Source organism: Lygodium microphyllum, chromosome 30, assembly GCF_053477565.2.
Source record: "Lygodium microphyllum isolate KBCC chromosome 30, Lygodium_microphyllum_v1.1.10, whole genome shotgun sequence".
NCBI lineage: Eukaryota > Viridiplantae > Streptophyta > Polypodiopsida > Schizaeales > Lygodiaceae > Lygodium > Lygodium microphyllum.
Genome location: NC_141164.1, coordinates 78,942,756 through 78,969,731, shown reverse-complemented (window position 1 = coordinate 78,969,731; position 26,976 = coordinate 78,942,756). Strand labels below are relative to the sequence as shown.

The 26,976-nt window shown below is 43.1% G+C and overlaps 1 protein-coding gene and 1 pseudogene across 1 annotated transcript in view; both read left to right on the top strand.

The window, feature by feature from the left end:
- LOC148010019 (peroxisome biogenesis protein 3-1-like) overlaps nt 1–25,864 on the top strand; it is an 87,256-nt gene extending 61,392 nt beyond the window's left edge. Inside the window, exons 4-9 of the mRNA XM_087673083.1 lie at nt 23,612–23,782; nt 23,909–24,096; nt 24,181–24,311; nt 24,446–24,588; nt 24,692–24,934; nt 25,073–25,864. Coding sequence (XP_087529209.1) covers nt 23,612–23,782; nt 23,909–24,096; nt 24,181–24,311; nt 24,446–24,588; nt 24,692–24,934; nt 25,073–25,316 — 1,120 coding nt within the window. The 3' untranslated portion in view covers nt 25,317–25,864. The remainder of the gene's footprint in view (nt 1–23,611; nt 23,783–23,908; nt 24,097–24,180; nt 24,312–24,445; nt 24,589–24,691; nt 24,935–25,072) is intronic.
- Nucleotides 14,673–15,726, top strand: LOC148010020 (uncharacterized; annotated as a pseudogene).
- Nucleotides 25,865–26,976: the final 1,112 nt, after the last annotated feature.

Genomic DNA, 26,976 nt, shown 5'->3' with positions numbered 1-26,976 from the left:
GGATTCCGTGCTAGCATGATAGCAATCTGACTATCACAATGGAGAACAGGTAACTCTGTGATGCCAAGCTCTCCCACCAGACATGAAAGCCATAAAGTCTCCTTGCATGCCTCAACGGTAGTTACATACTCTGCCTCTGTAGTAGACAATGCAACACACTTTTGTAGCCTAGAGATCCAAGAGACTGCTCCTCCTGTGAATGTAAACACATACCCAGAAGTGGACTTCCTGCAGTCCGCATGACGAGCATAGTCTGCATCCGTAAAGCCAACAACAGATGCCTTTTGGTTTCCAAAGCAGATGCACAACTCCTTTGTGCCTTTGAGGTATCTCATAATACCTTTCACTGCATCGCAATGCTTCTTGCCAGGCATTGCCATGTATCTGCTAACCACTCCCACTGCAAAAGCAATGTCAGGACGTGGAGCAACAATAGCATATATCAAACTGCCAACAGCTGAAGCATATGGTATCTTGGCCATTTCAGCCTTCTCATCATTAGATGTAGGGTTGTTCTCTGCATTGAGTTTCACATATGGAGGCAATGGAACCCCAATTGCTTTCCCCCCCTCCATATTGAAATGCTGCAAAACTTTGGAGATATACTCCTGTTGAGATAGATAGAGTAAGCCTTTAGATCTATCTCTGAGTATTCGCATGCCAAGAATGTGATTTGCATCACCAAGATTGTTCATGTCAAAGCTGCCATGAAGACTTTGCTTCAGTGAATCCAAGGCATGAGTATCCCTGCCAGCAATCAGCATGTTATCTACATACAAAACCAAGATAATTAGACTGCCATCTGCTGCCTTCTTGGTGTACAAGCAGTGATCCACTTGACTTCTATGAAAGCCTTAGGACTGCATGAATGTATCAAACCTATGATACCATTCTCTTGGGGCTTGTTTCAGCCCATACAAACTCCTTTTGAGTTTACATATCATTTTTTCCTTCCCTTGTTCAACAAACCCTTCAGGCTACTGCATATATATGTCTTTATGCAGATCACCATGTAAAAATGCAGTCTTTACATCCATCTGTATGAGCTCCATATCCTCAACTGCAACCAAGCCCAAAATGGTTCTGAATGTAGTCATCGTGACTACAGGAGAGAAAATCTCATCAAAGTCAATTCCATGCTCCTGCTTGTATCCCTTTGCAACCAATCTTGCTTTACACTTTGGTGAGGAACCAAAAGCAGCCTTCATCTTCTAAACCCATTTGCATGGAAGGGTTTTCTGCCCTTTAGGCACCTGCACCAAGTCCCAAGTGCCATTTTTTTCAAGAGATTCCATCTCTGAAAACATGGCTTTATACCATTTCTTGTTGTCCTGTCTGTCCATTGCTTTATACCATTTCTTGTCATGTCCTTCTGTCCCAAGTGCCATTTATTTCAAGAGATTCCATCTCTGAAAACATGGCTTTATACCATTTCTTGTTATCCTGTCTGTCCATTGCTTCCTTGAAGCAAGACGGTTCACTACACTCTGTCAACATGACATAATCAGCCACATTGCTTGCATCGGGAACAAATCTGCTAGGTTGTCTAATAGCCCTAGACAATCTCCTAACCCAATGGTCATTGTTTGCTGGCAGTTCCTGCAAATTTCCATTTTCAGCATGCTGTCCTAGCATTTCAGCCTGCAAATCAGCATTAACAGCTTGCTGTCCTAGCTGTTCCTGCACATGTAATGGCTCATTTTCATGGGCAATAGCTGGCTGATCATTTCCAGCATCATTTCTTGCATTTACAGGTTCATTTACAGCAGGTATTTGCTGCTGTACAGCGGGCACATTTTGCTGTCCAAAAGGTATTTCTTCTCGGAATACAACCCTACGGACCTCCTCAGTCTTTTCAGGCTGTTTGTGCATGCGATCTTCCCGGAAGATAACGTCATTGCTGCGTACTACTTTCCTTTTCCCGGGATCCCACAATTTATACCCCATTTCACCCTCGTCACTATATCCTAGGAAAATGCATTTACAGGACTTTGGCTCAAGTTTGCTGCATTTTTCTTTACGAATGTGCACAAAAGCCTCACACCAAACACTTTCGGATGAGCATATGAAGGTGGCTTGCCCGACCACTCTTCTTGGGGAAACCCCCCCTTCCCCCCCTCAAAAAGACCTGTTTGGTGACCGATTAATCAAGTGAACGGCTGTCATAACAGTCTCTGCCCAAAAACCATGGGGTAATGCACCATGAGATAGCATCATACGGACCTTATCCTGTATGGTCCGATTCATACGCTCTGCAACTCCATTTTGGGGTGGATTATGAGGGGCATTTAGCTCCCTCTTTATCCCTTTGCTGTCACAAAATGCCTGAAATGCTTTGGACACATATTCCCCACCATTGTTAGAGCGAAGACACTTAAGTGTCTTATCTGTCTGATTGTCAGTCAATGCCAAGAATTTTTTAAACTTGTCAAGCACTTCATCCTTGCTACGAATAGGGTAAACCCATACTTTCCGTGTAGCATCATCGACAAAGGTGACAAAATATTTATTTCCCCCTAAAGATAATCATGGCATTTGACATACATCCGAATGTACTAACTCTAGAGGAGAAGATTACAAAGAAAGAGACTTTTTGTGAGACGTCCGTGGATGTTTGCCATAAATGCAATGATCACAATGCTCAAAATCAGCATAACGAAGACAAGGCAAGTAACCCAAACGAGAAAGCACTTTCATTCCTGTTTGACTCATGTGTCCCAACTGGCCATGCCACAAAGAAATACTTGGCTGCTCGGTCACGGCAACATCATGGTCACGCACACTAGATACATGAAGTGGATACAACGTATCACTCTTGCAACCTCTGGTAATAACCCTAGATCCCTTATAGATCTTCCATTTTCCATCACCAAAGGAGGTATGAAAACCATCATCATCTAGCTACCCTGTGCTGATCAAGCTCTTCTTGAGCTGAGGTACATGCCATACATGTTGAAGTGTAAAGACAGAGCCATGCTGAAACTGTAACTGCACATTGCCAATACCTGCAATCTCATATGCATAGTTGTCCCCAAGATGGACAACACCATGTCGATCCCTTGTATAGGCGGAAAACCACTCACGATGAGGGGTGACATGAAAGGAAGCACCTAAATGAAGAATCCAGGTATGCATGTCATCATCTGTATCTGCAAGTAGAGCATGTGCACCAAAATGTGAAGAGACAAAGAGTACATCACTCCCACTGTCACTGTTATGAGTGACTACATTCACCTCTTCAATTTTTACACTGCTCTTCTTAGGCTGATTGTCCTTCTTCTCTTCCTTGCAATCATTTGTCTTCTTGCCTTTTCCTTTCTCTTTCTTCCATTTGTAGCAGTCACGTTTAAAGTGACCCTTCTTGCCACAATGATGGCATTCAACATATTTGCCACGTGATTTACTGCGTCCCTTGCCATCATATTTGCCCTTTTGCTGTGATCTGCCCCTAGTATGCAAAGTACTGGAAGACTTACTCGATGCATTGTTTTGCTGATTCATCTCTTCCATAAGTAGAGCACTCTCTACATCAGCATACAAAAGGATCACATTAGAATTGCTCATAGCAGTCCTGAATGTATCCCAACTCTCTGGTAGAGTGCAAAGCAAGAAAGTAGCCTTAAATTCGTCATCAATCATGAACTTCAAGGTAACCAGCTGGCTGAAAATGAAGTTAAACTCACTCAAGTGAGTATACATTGCTGTACCTTCTTTGATACGGAAATCCATAAGCTTTTTGAGCCAATACACTTTGCTTGCAGCACTCTTCTGTGCATACAGTTCTTCCAGTCTAGTCCATATCTCATATGCAGAATCCAAACCTTTAATGTTGAAAAGCAAGGCATCAGAAATCGATAGCTCTATGGTTCAACGTGCAAGCTCATTCAACTCATCCCAATCGTCCTGATCCATGTCCGCAGGCTTTGCCCCTTTAGTTTTGATCGGCTTTGCCTGCTTCTTTTGTAACAGGATATTGTAGCACTGTTTTTGCCACACTGCAAAATTATATGCATCTTCAAGCTTCTTTATATGCATCAAATTACTGCTGTCATTGCTGCCAGCCATGGTTTTCAGCCCAAATGTGACAAACAAACCAGCAAATGCAGGCCCAAACTATCACCCAAGTGACCAAGGTACAAAGAAGTACCAATCAGCAATAAATGACCACGCAGAAGTATAGATTTCAGATCTGTAATTAAGTTTTCAGAAGCACCAAACCAAGTGCTACAGCATTATCCAACTGATTACAGCTGTTCCAAAGGGCATGTGCATCACATTACATGAGAATTCCCAAAATTTCAGCTGCAATTTCTGTTGTACATGTACCGACGGGCATAAAATTCGACATGAACGGTCAAAAGCCCCAAGATTTTGTGCTCAAAGTGTCAAACACACATCTGCATTTCCTCTATCATACATAGAATTGTGCAATTTTGCCAAAATAGAGCAATTTCAGCAAAACCCCCAAATTTTACCAAGTGTTGATGTCCAAATTGCGTGGAATTTAACCTGCATGTACATAAAATGACCAAATGCTGCACAATTTTTGCCCAAATCGCAAAAGCCCCAAATTGCACGGGGTCCAATGTGCCTCAATGTCAAGAAATTGGGTTAATTTCAACCCAATTTGTGCATGTACATGAAAAGCCCCAAATGTGGTGGACAAAATGTCACAAATTCCTGCAATTTCTAAGACAAATATCACTATTGCATCTTGCTCGCACCAAGTCTGGACAAATTCTCAAATTTTCCAAGTCCTGCATACACTAATTTCAGTGAAATTGAAAGAAATTCACTAAAATGTGAAAAGCCCCAAAATCCCCGGGCAAATGTGCACGGACTTTGCAATTTCTGAGTCAGATTGTCCAATTCTGTGTTGAGATCCCCAGATTCGAGAAAAGCCCCAAATTTTTGAGCCGATTTTGCACAAATCTGAGATTTTGTGCTTACGTGCACGTTACCCCGTCAGTGGGTAAAAGAAATTTAAAAAAAGATTGAATTTGAGTCCGTTGACCCGCCATACGTGCACTTTGATGCCCACCTGTACGCCGTTACGCGCTGTTCGCGGCGCTGGACACGGTGCCTGTCGCAGGTCCCTCACGCCACGTCAGTTGGTTGCCGTGCTGTCGCCCCGTCGCGCGCAGCTGTCGCCTTCGCCTTGCAGCTGTCACCTTCGCCGTGCAGCTGTCGCTTGTTGCACGCTTGGTCCACGCGTGCTACAGTCGCCTACTGCAGTCGATTGTCATCACTGCTTGTAGCTTACACCTGTGACTCTCGTGCTCGCCTTTGAGCTCTCGTCACCACGTTGGTCTTCTGTCTCAGACTGACGACCGTCTGCAGCACCTTACGCTCTGATACCAGTTTGTTGGAATCGATTAGGCACGGAGATCGAGGCAGACAGTTGTTACGCGCAGTGAGAGAGATAGAGAGAGTGCGAGTGAGCAGAGTAGAGAGTGAACATGTTTTTTCGGTACAATGATGAGTGTACCACTTTAGGTTTTTAGATAGATATATGTATGAAAGTACAATGTGCTAAGGGTGTGTTCACACCCGTGCACATATAAAAGCCATGATGGCCCTTTATTCCCAACAGAAGTCTCCTCCAACGATCCAAGAGTCCACCTCTGGGAGTCCATCCGCGATCTCCACCCAGAACCTGCTACATGTCCTAACCTCCGTAGGGGCATAGACATTGAGGACTCCAAGGCACGAGCCCCCAATATCCAATCTAATCCATAGAACCCTCCCTGCCACTATCGTCCCGTGGTCTCGTATACAAGCGGTGAGACTTGGGCCAATAGAGGTGCATACGCCTCCACTCCTGCCGTGGGCACCTATGGTGTACTCCTAGTAAGTGTGCAGGCTGCCTGGAAGTACCTTCCCAACCCGCTGGGCTTGGGTGGGGGTGAGCTTGTACTCCTGTAGAAGTAAGATGTTAATTCTTCCGGCAAGGGCAGATTGCAACTCTTGCTGAACAATCGACTTCCTAGAACCACGTGCCCCACTATAGTGGAGACTATTCACATTCTAGGATGCAAGGTACAAGCTCATGGGGAGACCTATGACTAACTGAATAGGCATCTATTCAGTGTGGAGGCTGCCGATGAAGAGGAAAAGCTATGCGGCATGCAAGTATGCTTTGCCGCCGGTCTAGATGGCGAGCTCCAGTTCCCCATGGTGGCCCTCGACTGGACCATAGGGGTGATAGATGCTCCAGGTGGTACTATCAATGCATCTATCAGCCATGCTGAGAATCGTGACTTTGTACACTGGTAGAAATGGGCCGCTTGTTCGAGGGGCCACTCGATCACATCCCTCGGAGCTCTCCACTGTGGAGGAGCTTGAAAGATAATGCTTAAGTGTGGGACCTGGGCACCAGCCCACCAGTTAATGTCCATCATGCAACCAGGCCATTGCTGGGCAAACAGTGCTAGTCCTTCTTCTCCCATCCATTGGGAGATGTAGTCTACTACCTGACTCTTTAACTCTTCCTCTACCTGTGTAGCCGTCCACTCCCCTGAGCGAGATGACTGAATAAAAAAGGCGTAGTTTGGTCCATCCGATGGTGCTAGTAGATGGGCCTTGCCTCTCCTTGACTTACGAACCACGAAGATCCCCACCTTTAGAGGTAGTGGGAACTCTCCTCTCTCCGCAACTCTCAGGTAGGACCATGGGCCATTGCCGAAGAAATCCTGTGGCAACAGCTATGCCTGTCTCGGGAAAGTGTGACGTGCAGGAGGGGCGGATGAGCTGGTGGCTGTATGGGAGGGGGAAGACTGCTGGTGTGAGGAGGATGTAGGCGTGTGTGGCTCATCACCTCTTGTGGGAGGTGGATCTAGGGGGGAACACCTGTACCGGGTGCAGATCAAGGGGGATGCTCGGTAGGGGGGGTGGGGGAGGGGAGGAGGATCGAGGGATGGTGGGATGGATAGAGGTGCATGGTGGGTGTGGTGGGGGGACTGGTGGCCCTGGAGAGGGGGGGACTGTGGGCCAGGGTTAGTGGGGGGGGGGGGGGGTCATGGGATGTTTGGGGGGGGGGGGGTGTGGGGGCTATGGGATCTCAGGTGAGGTAGTCCGTGGTGTGGGTGGTGGATGTGGGGGGCTGCGGTCTTGCTGGGTGGGGCGGGTAGGGGGGTTGTGGAGTGCTCTGCCTAGGGGGCGTCACTCGCCCACCTGCTCCCTATTGACGAGGCTGGGTTTGAGGAGCTGGCTGTGCCTCCCCCTGCCGTCTCCCTCTCTGTCGTCTCTGGACCCGTGTGAAGCTATCAGCGTCCACCTGTGGGCCTGTCGGTGGAGCCCCCCTGGCTCTGAAACGCTGCTGCCTGGTGCCCAAAGTCGTGGTAGCGCAGGCACTGCCTTGGCTGCCCTGTCACAATGACTTGCTGCCTAAAGGCGTGCCCGCCCACCTCAATCTCTAGGAACTGTGGGATATTCTTGACTTCTTTCACTGCCACCCGTACCTTTGAGACTCCTGATGCTGTCACTGCATCCGCGAAAAACGTGGAAAGAACAGTGCCGAAGAGCCGTCGAAAGTCTTCCACCAACTGGCGATACTCTATTGCCAGGCTGGGGAAAAGAAGGGTGATCGGGTGCCGAAGAAACCTGTTGTGGAGTGCAAATGCCTCCACGATAAAGCCACTGTACCAAGGTACCATGTATATGACCCCTTTCATGGGCACATATGTGGAGTGCAAATGTCTCCACGGTAAAGTCACTGTACCAAGGTACCATGTATATGACCCCTTTCGTGGACGCATATGGTGAACTAGCAATTAACTTGTGAGCTGTGTTTGCCGAACTGAGCTTAACCATGAAGATCCCTTGGCCCATTAGGACCGCCTCCACTATCTGCGCTGTGCCGATACGCAGCGTGGAGTAAAGCCAATCCTGAAGCTGGGCCCTGGTTGGGGAATGTCCTACTACCTGAGAGTGTGTGAGGGTGAGGGACCGGGGAGGAGAAGCTCTCCATCTTCTCCTCTCTTCTTCTCTTCTCTTCTCTTCTCTTCTCTTTTGGGAGCTTTCTTTTGGGAGCTTTATTTTGGGAGCTCCTTTGACTAATAGATTGAAGAAGGAAGCTTTCTTTTGGGATGTAGTTGCAGACAATAGCTTCAACTAGTTAAAGGAATTACTTCTGCTCCTATTCTAGTGTGTTTGGATTTCTCTAAAGAATTTACTATATAGTGTGATCCCAATGGCCATGGCATAAGGGCTATTTTGCTATAGATTCGTGTCATTGAAGTATGATCTGTTTTATTCTAGTCTCCTCATCTCCCATACAAGGGGCATTATCACTTGGGAGGATTTGATTGCTATGGTACTTGAGTAGGATGTGCAACACGAGGAGACATTGTGTGGTAGAGCTAGTGCACAAAGCCATGTCTTTTAGCATTATCTCCAGGTAAAGGACAAGCCAAGCATAATAAAGGGAAGAAGAAAAAGTTCAAGAAATTAGATTCTTTTTTAGACTTCGATATAGTTTTAGAGGGGAAGCAAAAGGATATCCGGAGTGTATGCGATTTAGAAAGACCTCACCCTTGAGAACAAGTGTTGGAAGAGATATTAGAGCCTTCCTCTACCTCTACTTCTCAGTTGACACCTACGGTTACTCACGATTTTGTGTTCCTTCTCATCCATGGAGATGGAGGAGCCTTCTTCAACTATTGCGTTTGCTAAGAGGCCTGGACTTATTGACACTAGTGCATCGAGTCATATATAAGCAATGTTCAACTTAAGAACGATGAAATCCCTGAGATTGCATGAATGTATCAAATTTGTGATACCATTCTCATGGTGTCTGCTTCAGCCTATACAGACTTTTGTTGAGTTTACATACCATGTGTTCTTTTCCCTTTGCAACAAAACTGGCAGATTGCTGCATATAGATTTCCTCATACAAATCACCATGTAAGAAGGCGGTTTTTACATCCATATGTATGAGTTTCATGTCCTCAGATGCAACCAAGCCCAAGATGGTTTACAGAGTAGTCATTTTGACTACAAGAGAAAATATTTTATCAAAATCAATTTCATGTTCTTGCTTGTACCCTTTAGCAACCAAGCATGCCTTGTACTTTGGCAAAGAACCAGAAGGGACTTTCATTTTGTAAACCCATTTGTAGGTTAGCACTTTTTGTCCTTTTGGTAAATATACCAAATCCCAAGTGCCATTCTTCATGAGAGATTCCATTTGTGATAGCATTGTTTTTTGCCATTTCTTACTATCTTGTCTGTCCATTGCTTCTTGGAAGCATGATGACGGTTCACAACAATTTGTTAACATGACATAATCAACCACATAGTTTACTCCAGGAATAAATTTGTTTGGCTGTTTTTGCACTTTGCTTGACATACGGACCCAGTGGTCAAAATTTGCTGGCTGTTCAGCCTGCAAATCTGCATTAACAGCTTGTTGTTCTACAGGTTCAACATGCTGCATAGCTGGTTCAAGTTGTTCCAGGTGCACATGTTCTTGCTGGTTTGTGGAACATCATGGGCAAGATCTTGCCGATCATTTTCCCCTTCATTCCTTGCATTTTCAGGGACACTTACAACAAGTATTTGGTGCTGTCGAACGGGCATTCTTTGCTGTCCTATTGGTACATTCTCTCGAAATACAACCCTTCGGACCTCCTCTATTCTTTCGGGTTGTTTGTGCATGTAATCTTCTCGGAAGATGACATCAAATCTGCGTACAACTTTTCTTTTCTCAAGATCCCATAATCTATATCCCATCTCATCTTCATCACTATATCCTAGGAAAATACATTTACAAGACTTTGGCTCAAATTTGTTGCGTTCTTCCTTGCGGATGTGCACAAGTGCCTCGCAGCCAAACACTTTCAAGTGTGTATACCAACGTGGCTTGCCCGACCACGCTTCTTGAGGGACTCTTCCCCCCCCCCCTCCCCCCCCCCCCCCCCCCCCCCCCCCCACCCCCCCACCCAAAAGACTTGTTTGGTGAATGATTAATCAAGTGTACGGTTGTCATAACAGCCTCTGCCCAAAATCCATGGAGTAAAACAGTCTGTGACAGCATTGTATGAACCTTGTCTTGAATGGTTATATTCATACTCACCGCAATACCATTTTGGGGTGGATTATGAGGGGCAGCGATCTCCCTTTATTCCCTTTGCTGTCACAAAAGTCTTAAAAGGCTGCGAACACATATTCCCCTCCATTGTTAGAGCGAAGGCATTTTAATGTCGTGCTGGTCTAATTTTCAGCAACTGCTAGGAATTTCTTAAATTTATCCAAGGGCTTGTCTTTAAGACAGATTGGATAAACCCATACTTTGCATGTGGCATCATGAACAAAGGTAATGAAATACTTCTTCCCCCCTAAAGATAATCCTGGCATTTGACAAACATTTGAATGTATCAACTCTAAGGCTGAAGACTTTAGAGAAAGATTTTTTGTGTGATGTTTGAATATGCTTACCATAAATACAATGATCGCACTGTTCAAAGTCAATATACCTCAAAGATGGTAAATAACCCAAATGAGAGAGCACTTTCATTTCAGATTGACTCATGTGTCCCAACTGGCTATGCCACAAAGAAACACTTGGCTGCTCAGTAATGGCGACTATATGGTCACGCACACTAGATACATGCAAAGGATACAAGGTATTACTTTTGGACCCCTTTGCAACAATGCGAGAGCCCTTACAGATTTTCAATTTGCTATCCCCAAAGGTGGTGTGATAGCCTTCATCATCTAGTTGCCCTGTGCTTATCAAGCTTTTCTTGAGCTGAGGTACATGTCTCACATTATGCAAAACAAACATGAAGCCATGCTGAAATTTCAATTTCACACTGCTAATGTCTGCAATTTTACATGCATAGTTATCCCCCAAGTGGACAATGCCACGTACATCACCATTGTAGCCAGAGAACCACTCATGATGTGGTGTGACGTCCAAAATATCATCGATCTGAGGGATTGGGAAATGATTCTTTATCATGATCTTGTTCAGAGTATGATTAACAATACACATATGCCATGAACCATCATTTTTTTGCAGCAAAAGCACTGGAGAATAAAAAGAAGATGAGCTAGGCTGAATCAGCTCTTTTTCTAACAGCTCATTCACGTGACTCATAATCTCCTCTCGGTGGATTGCACTAACTCTGTAGGGTGGCTTATTAGGTGGGCTACTTCCAAGGATACGATCTATGCCATGATGTTCAAGCCGTTCAGGCGGTAGTTGCCTTAGAAGTGATTGATTTCTTCCCACACAGCAATATCTGCTGTAGCAGCAATCTCTATGAGCTGAGACATGCTAGACACATTGGATTTAAAGCAAAGATCCTTGATTCCTTTGGGCAGCCCACAAACATATTTTTCCACTTGCTCATGAAGGGGTATAGGGCGATAAGAAGTGAGGGGCAGCAATGCATCCTCAAACTTCTTATTATATTGTCCCAAATTCTTACATTCCTAAGCATCCAGCTTATTCCAAGCTATTATGATGTCCATCTCAAAGGTACTTGTCAACCTATTGGATGCAAACATTTGCTTGAATTATGCCCATGTTGACGGTGCTCTACCTTGCATCAAAAGAGTGGACTACCATTGCAATGCATTCCCCTTCAAGAAAGTGACTGCCTTTTGAATCTTCGAGGACTCGGTGAAGTTTCCCCTTAAATAGGTTGCATCAAACTATAGAATGAAAGTCAAAGCTTTCAGTCTATCTCGTGCACCATTGAAGGACACAAACTTCACTTTTTTTTGCATCCTCATCATAGTCTTTTGCAACCCCTTTGGGTTTCAAGTTGTCATACACTGGCTGCTGAAAAAAGGGTGCATTCGCTAAATTTACATCAAAACCAACACCAAATGGAGCATTTGCATGACCAACACTCATTCCTTGAGCCCCATTAGCATTCAAGGGTGTAGATGCATTATCAAACATGCTATTTTGTCCCCCAGGCATCAAACCAATGCTGCCATACATAGGATTTTGCATATTTCCAACCATACCTAAACACATTGGGCCTTGCACACCATGTAGTGGCTATTGCATACCATAGGGATTTGTGCCATACATTCTCGTATGCGGTCCCTATCCAACCGTAGCTTGAAAAATCTTGCTACCACCAAAGTATCATGGCTACCCCATTATAGCATGCATGCCGAGCTGTCCAAAATCCATTGGATTGGCACTTCCATGATGGCCTTGCATTTACATTCCTCGCCCTGTATGTATTGATTGTTTTTTCTTCATAGCATCTTTGGGAGCTTCAAATGAAGGCTTTGGCATTTCCTTTGATGCACCTTGCTGTCCCAAAGGTGTAGAAGATAACTTATTCTTCTTGCCTTTATTGTCCTTCTTTGGAGCATTCAAAAATCAGGTAAAGTGAGGATCTTTTGTCACAAGACTGTGACAACTATTACCTTTTTGTTGATTTCTTTATTACATATTTTATTTGGTTTTTCTTTTTGGAAGGATCCCTCTTGAAATCTAAACGCCTGAGTTGCATGGCCAGTTTGTGAAACGGACAGGAATATCTAGTGAGTCAAGACTGGACATTTAAGGTCCAGTATAAGTCTGGAAGAGACTGATGGCACTGTAGATTGACAAGAAGAGACTTGTGAAAGTGTAGTGTGTTGAAGAACTAGCCTGGAAGAGACTAGTTCAAAGTGAAGATGGACAAATCTTCAAGAGATTAGTCCATATGGGGTCATCAGTGGAAATTCACTTTCAGTTGAGCTACATTGCAAATTTGATGTAGCCATAGTTTGCAAAGATGGTCAGAAGACTAGTGGGGATGCAATGGAAGCAACTCCTAAAATTTAGGGAGTTACTATTTTTGGACCCCAGAATCTGTTCGCGTCATTATCTTCGTTTTTGTACGAGGATTAATCCTCTGGTTTGTGCCGAGGTCAAATTCTGCACCGAGGATGGAGAATTTTAGACCGAAAGGTTTAAACAGGAAAATTGTTACATGTATGCCATGTGTCACAATTTGGGCATAAATTCCCAAAAGAGAGAGAGAGGGCAGCACAAAAACGAGTTTCAATGCATGGGGGGGCTCATTTTGTGAAAGGGACATGGATAGCTGCAGATGGAGAGCTCTTGAGAGCTGGTCTACCTTGTCTATGGTGCACAGAGGTCTGGGCTTGCTTCCTACTCTCTCTCTCTCCCTGACAGTATGGTTATGCTGCAGAATTAAGGGCCTTTCTTCTGATTCAGGTACAGCTGTGTGGAATATGCTGTTTTTGCATGAGGCAAGAGCCTTTTTTCTCCAGGAACAGGAGCAGTTGTTTGCTGCCCACAAGTAGGAACAGGTGAGGGTGGTAACCTCATCAAGCAAGTGTCTGAAACAGCATTAAATCAGTTCTGATTCTGGACTGTTCAGAGGTTATTTCAGAGCCCAATTGATGTCAGAATCAAGGGGCACTTGGCCCAGATGATGCAGGACAGTGCAGGGAACAATATGAGCTGAGAACAGGTGTCAGAATAGGTCTGAACCAGTAATTACAGTGGGCAAAACAGTGCAGGGAACAGTATGTGTTGTAAACAGGTCTGAACCAGTAATTACGGCAGACTGAAATGGTCAATTCTGCACTCCAACTAGAAGTTTCCGACTTGGGCAGAGTTTTCCCTCCTGGTCAACTTGATTTGGGTCAGCAATTGTACTGTTATGCTGTCAAATTTTACCCAGAATAGGTGAAAGACAGCCCATTGTACTTTCTCTCTTTAAAAATAAAGAAATACCGCAAGGGACGCCTGACTTAGGGGCCAGCAGGGTGTTTGTGTTGCAACAGGAGCATTCTAGCTTCCTGTATGTCTTCTTGATTTTGTGTCTTTAAGTTCAGGTAAAGTGGGCGATTGTTATTTTGGGTGAAAGCACTTATATATTTTGGTTGTACACTACCGCCCTTCCCAGTGAACAAGCCGGTTACATGGTTCCGTTGCCGGGATCGAATCACTTTTTCCCTAAAGAGTGAGCCAGGGTTTTTTTGGGTGCAAGACACAGAATTATGCATTATGGCTGATAGAAAGGAAGACACCAGAGAGGAAGCGTCTGCATCACAGGAGATCCCTGTTGTTCATGAGGTGGGAGAGTCTTCTAGACCTCCACAGTTTGTTACTCCTCCTGTTATGGTTGAGCCACAAGTTCTTATGGCTTCTTCTATGGATGAAGACACTTTCAAGACTCAGTTAGTTGCTGCTGTGAGTATGTTTACTCAAGTGATGCAGAATCCAAGGTTTTTGGCATTTTTGCAGCCATCTGCAAAGATTTTGGATCCAGTAGAGGTCCAGGATAAGGGTAAGCATGCTGCAGATTCAGTGGAAACACCAAGGCAGCTTGCAGAGTCAATGGAGACTCCAAGATTGGTTCCGAATGTCCAGGAACAGGTGGCGGAAACGCTAGTTACACAGGCATTGCCAGTTCAGCCTGCCACTTTAAAGCAGCCAAAATGTTGGCCTAAATGGACAGGGAAACAGTTTTCAGGCTTTACCACAGGTTTTCCTACCGACCTCTGTACATCCTGGGTACTTTGGAGGTGGATCTGTATTTCAGAGTATGGCTGGTTATGCACCTGGAAACCAGATTTATGTACCAGGAACAGTGTTTGGGGGTTCACAGGGTTTTATGCCAAACCCCATGTATGGCAATATAGGCATGCAGCTTGGATTTCAGGGAGTTCAGGGCAGTTTTGGCATGCCACAGGGCACTTTTGGTATGGCTGGTTATCAAAATCAGCAAGTAAGTATTGTGTCCACAAGCCCTGTAGTCAGTGGTCCGGCAACTCCTATGCCACCTGTTAGTGTTCCTATGTTACAGGCATATCCTACGGATCCTTTGATGGCTTATGAGAAGCCAAAGCCATACAAGGAAGGTGGTGCAGCCGTGCGGTTTGATATCTTTCGAGGATTTGAAGATAGGACTAAGGCTCTCTCTTTCTTACAGCAGTTTGATGCCGCATTTGCAGGAAGAAACTTTACAGAGCCTTCTAAGGTTCGGAAAGCTGCTACTTTTCTTAAGGACAATGCTAGTCAGTGGTGGAGTACACTGTTGATGCAAGGACAAGCTCCTGCCACTTGGACTTATTTTAAGCAAGTATTTGCTTCTGCTTGGTTGACCAATGAATTTGAGATTGATGTTATGTCAGCTTGGCACAATTTGGATGCATCTAAATGCAAGGATTTGGAAGATTATAACAAGAAGTTTTGGGAGGCTTTGCTTCCAGTCACTTCTTACAGGGTTGTGCCATTGACCGAGCAGATAGAGAAATATTGCTGTGGGCTGCCCAAGGAACTCCGGAATTATTGTACAAAGACAAAGGTCACCACTTTGACTCAGTTAATTGAGAATGCCACTACAGGAAATGCATTATTGTTGGGACAGTCAAGTGGTTTTGGGGGCAGCATTAAACAGGACAAATCTGAAAAATTTTCAGCAAAGAAGCCATTTGGTAAACGGGTTTTTTCAGATTTCTCAAAGCACAGGTAAATCTTGGCAGTTCAAGAAGAAGCCAGCCAAGTTCTTTAGACAGCAGTCAAAGGACCAGAAGAAACCTTTTGTGCGCAAGTCTCTTGAAGAGAGAAAGGCTTTAATGGCTGAGAGGAAATGCTTTATTTGTGAGCAGACTGGTCATATTGCGTCTAACTGTCTGGACAAGAATAAGAGATCAGCTGATGATGATAAAGAGGACAGGAAAGGAAAGAAGCCCAAACCTTCAGCAGGTTTAGTACCAGATATGCTCGGATGCTAATGAGCTCTGCAGAGCTTGGGGTAAAGTTAGGGATCAACATGTACTTATTTTCTTTGATCCTGGAGCTAAGGCAAACTTTATCTCACCAAAGTTGGCTTCTACTTTGGGCATCAGAGCAGATGAGATGGGCTACACAGCAGAGGCAGGGTTGGCATGTCCTGGCCACTCAGAGTTTGTGACACCCATTCTTGGAAAGCTGCGTCTTGATATACAGTATTATGTTGATGCGGAAGAATTTTATATCGTGCCACTTGAAGGTTGTGATGTCTTGTTGGGAATGCCATGGATGTTCAGAAAGCATGGTGTGTTGGATGCCTTTAACAAGACACTGACTTTGGAACATAGGGGAAAGACTCATGTGCTTGATGTGAAGCTTAAAGGAGAGTCTGTACCTGTTGTATCGGCTTCTGCCATTACATTTGTAATAAAGAATCATCTTTCTGCGTACTTGATTTTTGCACGTGATGTCAAGGATAATGATGAGTCAAATTTTTCTATGTTAGATAGAGACAGGTTTGCTTTCTTGTCTCAGTTCAGTGATTGTTTTTTTGACTCATTACCATCACAGTTGCCATCGAAGAGGTCTGAGGATCATGCAATAGATTTGGTGCCAGGCAGTAGCCCACCAAATAGACCTCCGTATAGGGTTAGTGCAGCCCAACAGAAAGAGATATTGAGCCAGGTGAATGAGCTGTTGGAAAAAGGGCTGATTCAGCCAAGTTCATCTCCCTTTTGCTCACCAGTGCTCTTAGTGCAGAAGAAGGATGGCTCTTGGCGCATGTGCATAGATTATCGAGCATTGAACAAGAGTACCATCAAGAACAGGTTCCCCATTCCAAGAATTGACGACATCCTTGACCGTTTGGAAGGAGCGTCAATTTTCAGCAGGATAGATTTGAAGAGTGGATACCACCAGATTAGGATTAAGTGAGAGGATGTGCATAATACTGCATTTAGGATCACATGTGGTCTCTATGAGTTCTTGGTAATGCCATTTGGACTTACTAATTCTCCTGCTACGTTTAATCGAATGATGGACAGGATTTTTCGTCCATACAGGCAGTTTGTTGGTACATTCTTTGATGACATGATTGTCTTTTCAAAGAATGAACAGGAACATAGAGCACACTTGAAAGCAGTCTTTGATGAGCTTTGCAGTAATAGGTTGCTTATCAATGGCAAGAAGAGTGAGTTCTTCTTGGAAGAAATCCAGTTCCTGGGGCACATAGTGTCAAAGGATGGTGTCCGAATGGATCCTGCTAAGGTTGAAGCAATTAGAATATGGTCAGATCTGAAGACTGTCCATGATGTTAGAAGCTTCTTGGGTTTGTGTTCTTATTACAGGAGGTTCATTCGCAATTTCGCAGAGATTGCTTGCATGCTTTACAGAAGAAAGGAGTCTCTTTCGAGTGGACATAGAAAGAGATTTCAGCTTTTAATCTTCTTAAAGAAAAGATGACTTCTAGTCCAGTGATCATTCTGCCAGATCTTAGGAAGTCATTTGTTATCCAGTGTGATGCCTGTGGCAATAGCATTGGTGCAGTGCTAATGCAAGATGGCCGGGTAGTGGCTTATGAAAGCAGAATCTTGCGAGGGCCAGAGAAGACTATGCAGGTCTATGAGAAAGAATTGCTGGCTGTGATTCATGCACTTTCTTGTTGGAAACACTACCTACTTGGGGCAGATTTTGTTGTCCAGACAGATCATCAGACATTGCGCTATTTCTTAACTCAGACTAAGCTGTCAAAAAAGCATATGCGTTGGGCAAACTCTTTGTCAATGTTCCATTTTCAGATTATGCATGTGGAAGGCAAAAAGAATGTTGTGGCTGATGCTTTGTCAAGGAAGCCACAAATTTCAGCTGTGTCAATTCCTTATCATCATGAGCTTGATGATATGAAGGAACAATATGCTGATGATGGAGATTTTGCAAGGATCTTTGATCAGCTTATCAATGGACAACATCATGAGCATTATCTTCTCAAGGATGGTTTCATGTTGATGCATGGTAGACTATGTGTGACTATGCCATTGAGACGGAAAGTTATGACAGAGAGTCATTCTCCACCGTATGCAGGGCATCGTGGTATTGATGCAACAGTTAAAACAGTAGAAATGTTCTTTTATTGGCCTACTTTGAGAAGAGACGTAGATGCTTTTGTGCGGCAGTGTTTGATTTGCCAGAAGGTCAAGTTTGACAGGCAAAAAGCACCAGGGCTTTTACAGCCATTGCCTATTCCAGATAAACCATGGGAAAGCATAGCTATGGATTTTATCTTTGATCTTCCAAGGACACAGACAGGAAATGATGGGATATGGACTATTATTTGCAGGTTTGGCAAACAGGCTCATTTCATTCCTGTCAGGAAGAAGATAAAACCAGATCAAATGGCACGTTTGTTTATGTGCAATGTCTTCAAGTATCATGGTATGCCACAGTCTATTGTCAGTGACCGTGATCCACGGATGACAAGTCTATTCTGGAGAGGCATATTTGAGAACATGGGCACAACGCTTAAGTTCTCATCGTCATTTCATCCATAGAAAGATGGACATTCAGAAGAGGCAAATTGTATTGTCTTGGATTTGCTTAAGTGCTATGTGTCAGAGCACAAGTCAAAGTGGGAGCAGTATTTGCCTTTGGTTGAGTATGCATACAATAATACTATGCATTCGTCAACAGGCAAAGCCCCTTTTGAAATTGTTGAAGGTGGTAAAAAGGTTCCTCCCATTTTGCATACAAAGGATAAGATCTTTCAGGCAGATCAGTATGTGCAGAGTATGGGTGAAATGTATTAGAAAGTTAAGCATGCCTTGAAAGGACTCAGGCAAAGCAAAAGAAAGCTGTTGATCATCACCATCGTGAATTGATATTTTCACTTGGTGATTGGGTACTGTTGCGGTTTGAAAAGGCACGCTTAAAGAAGTAGAAAGGCAAGGAAAGTCTTTTCACTAAGCTTAGTATGCGATACTATGGGCCTTTTCAAGTAACAGAGAAGATTAGTGATGTCAGCTATAGGCTGAAATTGCCTGACAATTGGAAGATTCATAATGCTTTCTATGTAAGTCTTCTTAGACCTTATGTGGGTGATGTGCCAGAAGATATGCCAGCTGAGGAACAGCCGAAGTTGAGGAACTTGATGAAATTCTTGTTCCAGAACAGGTATTGGCACACAAGGAAAGGAAAGTGAAAGGCAAAGTTGCTAGAAGGTATTTGGTTAAGTTCAAGAACTATCCAGCTATAGATGCTAAGTGGATGGACGAAGGTGAACTTGCAGAGTCACCTAATGTGTTGGAACTTTACCTTGAAGCATTTCGCTTGCAACCTACCTTGACCCCTTGTATCTCTAAGCTGAAATAGATTGTCAAAGTGACAATTGCTTAAGAAAGAAATTATGTACAGAAACAGATTTTGTACAAGTTAACACTTATTGTGCCCATATGGTTTTCTCAATGATAAAGAAGTAAGTATTGCTTGCAAGAATACAATTTTTACTTCTATTGAATTGAATACATGTTGTAACAATGGTTACTCGATCGGGCATGTATTCTGTGAATTGACTCAGTGGGGATATCATTTTGATGTACCGGCCACTAGATCTCTAGTCAGGGTGATGTGGAGTCATCAAATGAGAATCTGCCACTATGGGGATATCATTGTGGTGTACCGGACACTATATCTGGAAACAGTGATGTGGAGTGACATGATGATAGTCTGCCATGTTTCACAATTAGAACATACATGTGTTAACAGTGTGTTCAGTTCACAATGTTGACTGATAGCATGTATGTGTTGTACATGTGCTGCCAAGTGTAAGTTCATTGGGTTAGCTGGAAGCATGTATGACATTCATGCAAACGAGGACGTTTGCGATTTCGAGAGGGAGGTATGTCACAAGACTATGACAACTATTACCTTTTTATTGATTTCTTTATTACATATTTTATTTGGTTTTTCTTTTTGGAAGGATCCCTCTTGAAATCTAAACGCCTGAGTTGCATGGCCAGTTTGTGAAACAAACAGGAATGTGTAGTGAGTCAAGACTGGACAGTTAAGGTCCAGTATAAGTCTGGAAGAGACTGATGGCACTGTAGATTGACAAGCCTGGAAGAGACTTGTGAAAGTGTATAGGGACAAGTGTGTTGAAGAACTAGCCTGGAAGAGACTAGTTCAAAGTGAAGATGGACAAATCTTCAAGAGATTAGTCCATGTGGGGTCATCAGTGGAAATTCACTTTCAGTTGAGCTACATTGCAAATTTGATGTAGCCATAGCTGCAAAGATGGTCAGAAGACTAGTGGGGATGCAATGGAAGCAACTCCTAAAATTTAGGGAGTTACTATTTTTGGACCCCAGAATCTGTTCGCATCATTGTCTTCGTTTTTGTACGAGGATTAATCCTCTGGTCTGTGCCGAGGTCAAATTCTGCACCGAGGATGGAGAATTTTAGACCGAAAGGTTTAAACAGGAAAATTGTTACATGTATGCCATGTGTCACAATTTGGGCATAAATTCCCAAAAGAGAGAGAGGGCAGCACAAAAACGAGTTTCAATGCATGGGGGGCTCATTTTGTGAAAGGGAGATGGATAGCTGCAAATGGAGAGCTCTTGAGAGCTGGTCTACCTTGTCTATGGTGCACAGAGGGCTGGGCTTGCTTCCTACTCTCTCTCTCTCCCTGACAGTATGGTTATGCTGCAGAATCAAGGGCTTTTCTTCTGATTCAGGTACAGCTGTGTGGAATATGCTGTTTTTGCATGAGGCAAGAGCCTTTTTTCTCCAGGAACAGGAGCAGTTGTTTGTTGCCCACAAGCAGGAACAGGTGAGGGTGGTAACCTCATCAAGCAAGTGTCTGAAACAGCATTAAATCAGTTCTGATTCTGGACTGTTCAGAGGTTATTTCAGAGCCCAATTGATGTCAAAATCAAGGGGCACTTGGCCCAGATGATGCAGGACAGTGCAGGGAACAATATGAGCTGAGAACAGGTGTCAGAATAGGTCTGAACCAGTAATTACAGTGGGCAAAACAGTGCAGGGAACAGTATGTGTTGTAAACAGGTCTGAACCAGTAATTACGGCAGACTGAAATGGTCAATTCTGCACTCCAACTAGAAGTTTCCGACTTGGGCAGAGTTTTCCCTCCTGGTCAACTTGATTTGGGTCAGCAATTGTACTGTTATGCTGTCAAATTTTACCCAGAATAGGTGAAAGACAGCCCATTGTACTTTCTCTCTTTAAAAATAAAGAAATACCGCAAGGGACGCCTGACTTAGGGGCCAGCAGGGTGTTTGTGTTGCAACAGGAGCATTCTAGCTTCCTGTATGTCTTCTTGATTCTGTGTCTTTAAGTTCAGGTAAAGTGGGTGACTGTTAAATTGGGTGAAAGCATTTATATATTTTGGTTGTACACTACCGCCCTTCCCAGTGAACAGGCCGGTTACATCTTTTGCCAATTCAACAAAGAGATTTACTACCGTCCTCATCCATTTCTTAAATTGGTTATTAAATTTCTCTCCACTTTGTTGGTTATCAATCTCATTATGTCTTGAGGGCTCTATATCTTGCCCAACAACAGCATTTTCAGCTTGTTGTCCATGGTCTGAGCCTTGTTTAAGATTAGGCAGTACATTTCCTTATTCTCCATGTGAGTGTCCATACTGAGATGCATCATCACTGCTTGGCATCTCACTCTATGAAGACATATTGTTGTAATTTCGCAGCTGAGAGCAAAAATCAGCACTAGCACAAAGTTTTGGCTTACAATGAGATGCCTTGGGTCCACCAAATCAATGGATCGAGTGGTATCCTAGCAATGGAACCATGAAACCAACCTTCCTCCTCGGATAGGGTGGTAAAACTTGATCAAGCACTTAATAATTGAGTATAAACTTAAATGTACACATTACCTTAACAATCTTGGACAATAGACACTTGGTTGGTCCTAAAACTAGAGCTCCTTTCGGTATTTCTTTATCTTTAATTGCTAATGGATAGTATACAAGTTGAGATTCCACAATCTCCTTTGTTGATCCAAAAGCCCCTTGCTATAATAACAATCGGCAAGCAATTCGGGCCATTTTTCCCTTGACTTTTCACCCAAGACTCACACAATTGGAACCATAAATTGGTCAAATGCTGCCCCAATTTACAATGAATGGACTAGCATCTAAATTCCTTGACAATTACACAAATTTCAAGTGCTGAATTCATATGATACCTTCTATTGGCACGGGTCTCGAGGTTGTTGTTTTAAACCCTAATTTTTGTAGAAATTTAGGGTTTACAGCAAAAATCCTCCTGTTGTTCATTAAATATGGTTGAGATCTACTCCAAATGACTGAGAAATGTTGAGATCTTTTGAGAAATTATTGGAGAAGTTGAGAGAAAGCCAAGATGAGAGAGAAATATGATTTTCTTCGTGAGAAAACCCTAAAATCTGCCTACTGCCTGCTCTAGTCTGCATTTAATATAATCACCTACCACTGCTAGGCACCTCCAAAATACATTCACTTGATCGACAATGCAGTTGCTAGCCGTTAGAAGGTGTCTCCCTGTTGTCCCTTGCTTGTTGAGGCTCCTAGATGGTTATCTTCTGCAGCAAATTGTTGTTCTTTGATAAAAAAATGGACCAGTAGCTTCCTCCCTCTCTCTTCTAGGCTGTAAACTGATTGAATGGTTGAGATCTAGCACCCAAAAACGTTTTCTTAGTTTGCCTGGTATTTTTGCCAAGTGGCATCCATCTAAACCCATTTTTCAACATTATCTAGCCATTTAATTAATTTTCAAGATTTGATAATCCTGAAAATTAAATTTAGCCCTTTTGATACCTTACCCAAAATTAAATGTACCCATCCATAATTAAATTGGCTAGGCCGTTTGCAGAGTGGAGAGTGAGTTGAGTTTGATGCTGTGAGTGACGAGGAGGTTCTAAATAATTTAGCTCTTTACATCTTTGTGCACTTTGCAAGCTTGCTCCCCTACACCTATCTAGCACACTCCATTGACCCACTGTCTCTCTTCTCTCTCCTCTTTCTCCCACTTCTTTTGGCACTGCGCACACCACCCCCCCCCCCCCCCCCCCCCCCCCCCCAAAAAAAAAAAAACCCGCTCCACCCACCCCACCTCACTTCACCTCAAAAAACCCCGCTCAACCCACCCCACCTCACCCCCCCATGACATGGCCCCTCCTATCTCCATAGTCTCGGTTTCAAGTGCCACGATGGTTTATCTCTATTTGAGGGACGTCTAAAAGTCTCATGTAGCACTGCCTCAAGTCATTGGCAGTTAGTCATTGTGACTAATTATACCAAGGCCCCAAGACAATCTAGAGGGGGCCAATTTGAGAGTGGAGACTGGGTTGAGTTTGATGCTATGAGTGACCAGGAGGTTCCAGAGGCTAGAGGGCTGCCTCAACAGTCTCAGTTTTAAGTGCCATGTTGGTTCATCACAGTTAGAGGGATGTCTAAAAGTCTCACATAGTAGGGCTTAATTGTACGTTCTAAATACACTGCCGCAAGTCATTGGCTGTTAGTCATTGTGACTGATTATACCAAGGCCACAAGACAATTGTGGCAGAGAAGATGACAAATCCTAATGTGGGAATTGATTGTGGCCCTTTTCATTGTATAAGAGAGGCGATCGTCATGTAAATGCCAGTGTGTGCATATGGCTTGATTGCCACTTCATACCTCAACTTGATGTCATGGTTTAGATGATGTATGTGTATTCTGTCCAGAGGCAATTTTAATGTTCTGTAGTTTCTAATAAGTAACATCTCTCCTAAAGTAACATCTTTTGTTTTTGAAGATCTTGTTTGTTGTAGATGTATTTTTCAGTGTAGGGTCATCCAAGTATCTAATGTTGGTTGGTACTTTTTTGGTGGTTGTAGGGATTGGGTTAGACGTCATAAGAGAAAACTTCTTCTATCAGCCGGTGCAGTTGTCGTTGGCTATGTTTGCTATCAAGCTGTCAAGGCTCGTTATGGCAGACACACTGAAATTCAGGAAAGAGGACAAAACATGTCTGTCTTTCAACAAGCTGAACAACATGCTGAGTATCAGTAAGCATATCTAGTCTTAGAATTGGTGAAAATTTTTGGAGGTGTCTTTTTTCTTTTTGGAGGAATAACATTCGAGTATTCAACTATTAATGTATTTCCTGCTTCTATGAATGTTGATTGCTGCAGGTTGCAACATCATTTTCAGAATATACAACGGATTTCAGACACAACTACTTTACCATCCATTTTACCTTCTCTAAAAAGCCAACTTTTTGATCAGTTAGATATTTCAACTATAACGGAAATGCTGGCACAAGGAAGAGAGAGTTCTCGGGAAGAAAAGCTGGAACTATGGCAGGAATTGAAGATACTAAGTAAATTTCCACCTAAGATCATGTTCTATACTTGTTTATGATACCTTCTATTGACTAACTTCAATGTCCCTCATTGATGCACAGGTTTTACAGGTGCAGCTTGTTCGATGTGGGCACTCACATTGCTTGTTCTTTTTGTCCGTGTTCAAATCAACATTTTAGGGAGACATATCTATTTGGATACAGCTCGGGATATTTCCACTGTAGATCCAAGGGTAAAACCTCAATTGGACAGCTAAATGGCTTGAGTACTCTCAGATCAAGTGAATAGGCTGTAATGCCCATGTTTAGACTTGAATGGCTTTTACATTAGTTGGTTGTATTACATTTAATTGATCTATGCATGTAGGATCTGAACTTACAAGATCAAAGAGGAGTACTTTCAAAGAGTTGCCAACAAGAGTACATTGCGTATGCTGAGTTTTTCTCCAACAGAGGCCTGGATGGACTGATTTTGGCTGGAAGATCAGTAGTGGAGCGAACTGTTGGGAGGTACTTATACTAATCATTGACCTCTTGTCAAACTCTTACAAATTCGAAAGAAGTATTTTTGAACATCTGTAGCTTTGGGTTCTCTTGCTTTTGAATGTCACAGCAAGTCTTTGCGAGAAGTATGCTCCTTGGCGGATGTACAGGAGATTTTTGAATGTATTCTGAGAGAGTTTCAAAGCGATGAAGCAAACTGGATCTCTTTTGTGCTTCCACCGCACAACGTACTGGCTGGTGATCCTGCTACTGTTTCTTCTACTGTGGGGACTGTCGGATTTTCCACATTATCACAAGATGATGAAGAAAAGCTAGAGCAATTGCGCAGTGAAACTAAATTTATATTGGAAAGGTAAGTCTCAAAGTCATGTATATCATATCCTACAAGGTTGTGATGTCTCCATTATCATTATCAATAAAGTATTGGGGTTGATGATAAATGCATCTCTCACGGTTATCGGAGTTAATGAATCTTGGTGTTCTTGTTCAGCAAAGAGTTCAAAGAGGTACTGGCCTTGTCATCGAGTGTGGTGCTGCAGAAAGCAATGGAGCAGCTTGATGCTATGTACCAAGAGAGATCTACGACCACTCTACATTTCGCAAGGCTGCTCCCTATTGTAGCAAAGGTGGGGTCCTTGCTGCTTGAGCAACCTTGGGACATTATTGAATCGATCACCAGTCAGCAGCAGCTGCAAACATTCTGTGTGCTTGTTTATTCTGCTAGGCAACGGTAAGAATGGATGAGCCATCCTTATTGCAATGTGGCAGACTCATAGATCTCTATCGGAGTTTGTCATGTGCTTTACTGAGATCATAATCTTTGATTAGTTAGAGAATCTCCTTCAGAAGTCAATTGTGGAATAAGATAGATAAAGAAGTATGATCCGTAAGCTTGGGCCTAGCCAACACTTGTACATGGTCGGAGGCTTCACAACCTTCTTGGTCTTTTCTGGTGAGGGATTCCTGTTTCAATCTCATTCGTTGTGTAATTGATGATGCCAGTTGGTATCGTCTCCTTCCATGGATGCATGTTGCATGTGGGTTCAGAGGATAATGCTGCAGTTGCCAGGTTGTGCAAGGTTAATACAGTTCATTTGCAACATTATGAAAATAGAGACATGTAGCAAATCACAATGAAGCGTTAAATCTTAACCATTACATCTCTTTATTGTTTTCAGAAATTCTTTATAAGAGGCATGTGCAGTGCTTGAAATTTGCAAAGGTTCAATTATGTGCCTTTTGGCAAAACCTAGGATTCCTCTCTGCAATTGCTTTCTTTTCTATTAAACGTAGGCCTTAGTAGTGAAATTCCACCATGTTCCATAGGTTTTCCAATATATTTTCCCCAAAGTTTATGTTATTTGTGCAATTTTTGTCTTTTCATTTACTAGCATGCAGGGTTAAATAAAGTTGTGGATCCCAATAATGTTGCAATATTCTATTATAGGGAGGGATTAGCAATGTGATATGCGAGATCCCCTTCTCGATGTATAAGGAAAGACATGTACGGTGTTGATTGGACCATGGAAGTTCTGGCAGTAGCCCTCTTGAATTAGTTTGAATGAGCCTATTTGCATTTCTTTGTGCAACCTTTTTTTGGACTACATGAATCAATGTCATCTCATTGATGATCCCTATTTCATAGTGTATATATAGCTTGAGAATATATCTTGAGAATTGTTTTACAAGCAACAAGTGCCATAGATCAGATCCCATGACAAAATTCTCAAAAATTCTCTTATGAGATGAAATGGAGGGCACAAGCCAAATGTCTCTTATACTTTTGCATATAGTTACTTTCACAATAGGAACTAACTCTTGTTCACATGGCATGAATGAATGAACGGATAAGTAAGTGCACATGTGCATGTGCGCACACACGCACACACACACACAAAGTTCGTTTAGGGTCATCATATATTTAGTACCTCTTATAGGTTTAGTAGTCACTTTTCAAATTTTAGTCAATGACTTTGAAATGGATTGTAAGTAAAATCTTGATGTGTATGGTTTTGTCCTATGTGCCTTTAAGGCTCCTTAGCAAATTTTAGCACCATGATCTCTTTCACTCAACTCACTCACTCACTTTGGATATTATGGAAAAGCAATATTGTTTCAAGGAGATGACCTTACAGTGCAACCTATCTAGTTTTACAAGCTTGCATTGACCATGGCACCATCGCATGATTCTTACCAATGAAATATGATACAATCAATAAGCATGTGTTGTCTAATAAATAAGCTTTATTAGTACCAAACATGCTAAAAGTTCATTCACAAGTTCCTTGTAATGTACAGTGTTACATCAATGAGCAAGAATAAACTATGCTCCTTGTGTAGGAAAATGGTTTCTTGATACTAAAGGTATGCAACATTGTCCATTTTGATTTCAAG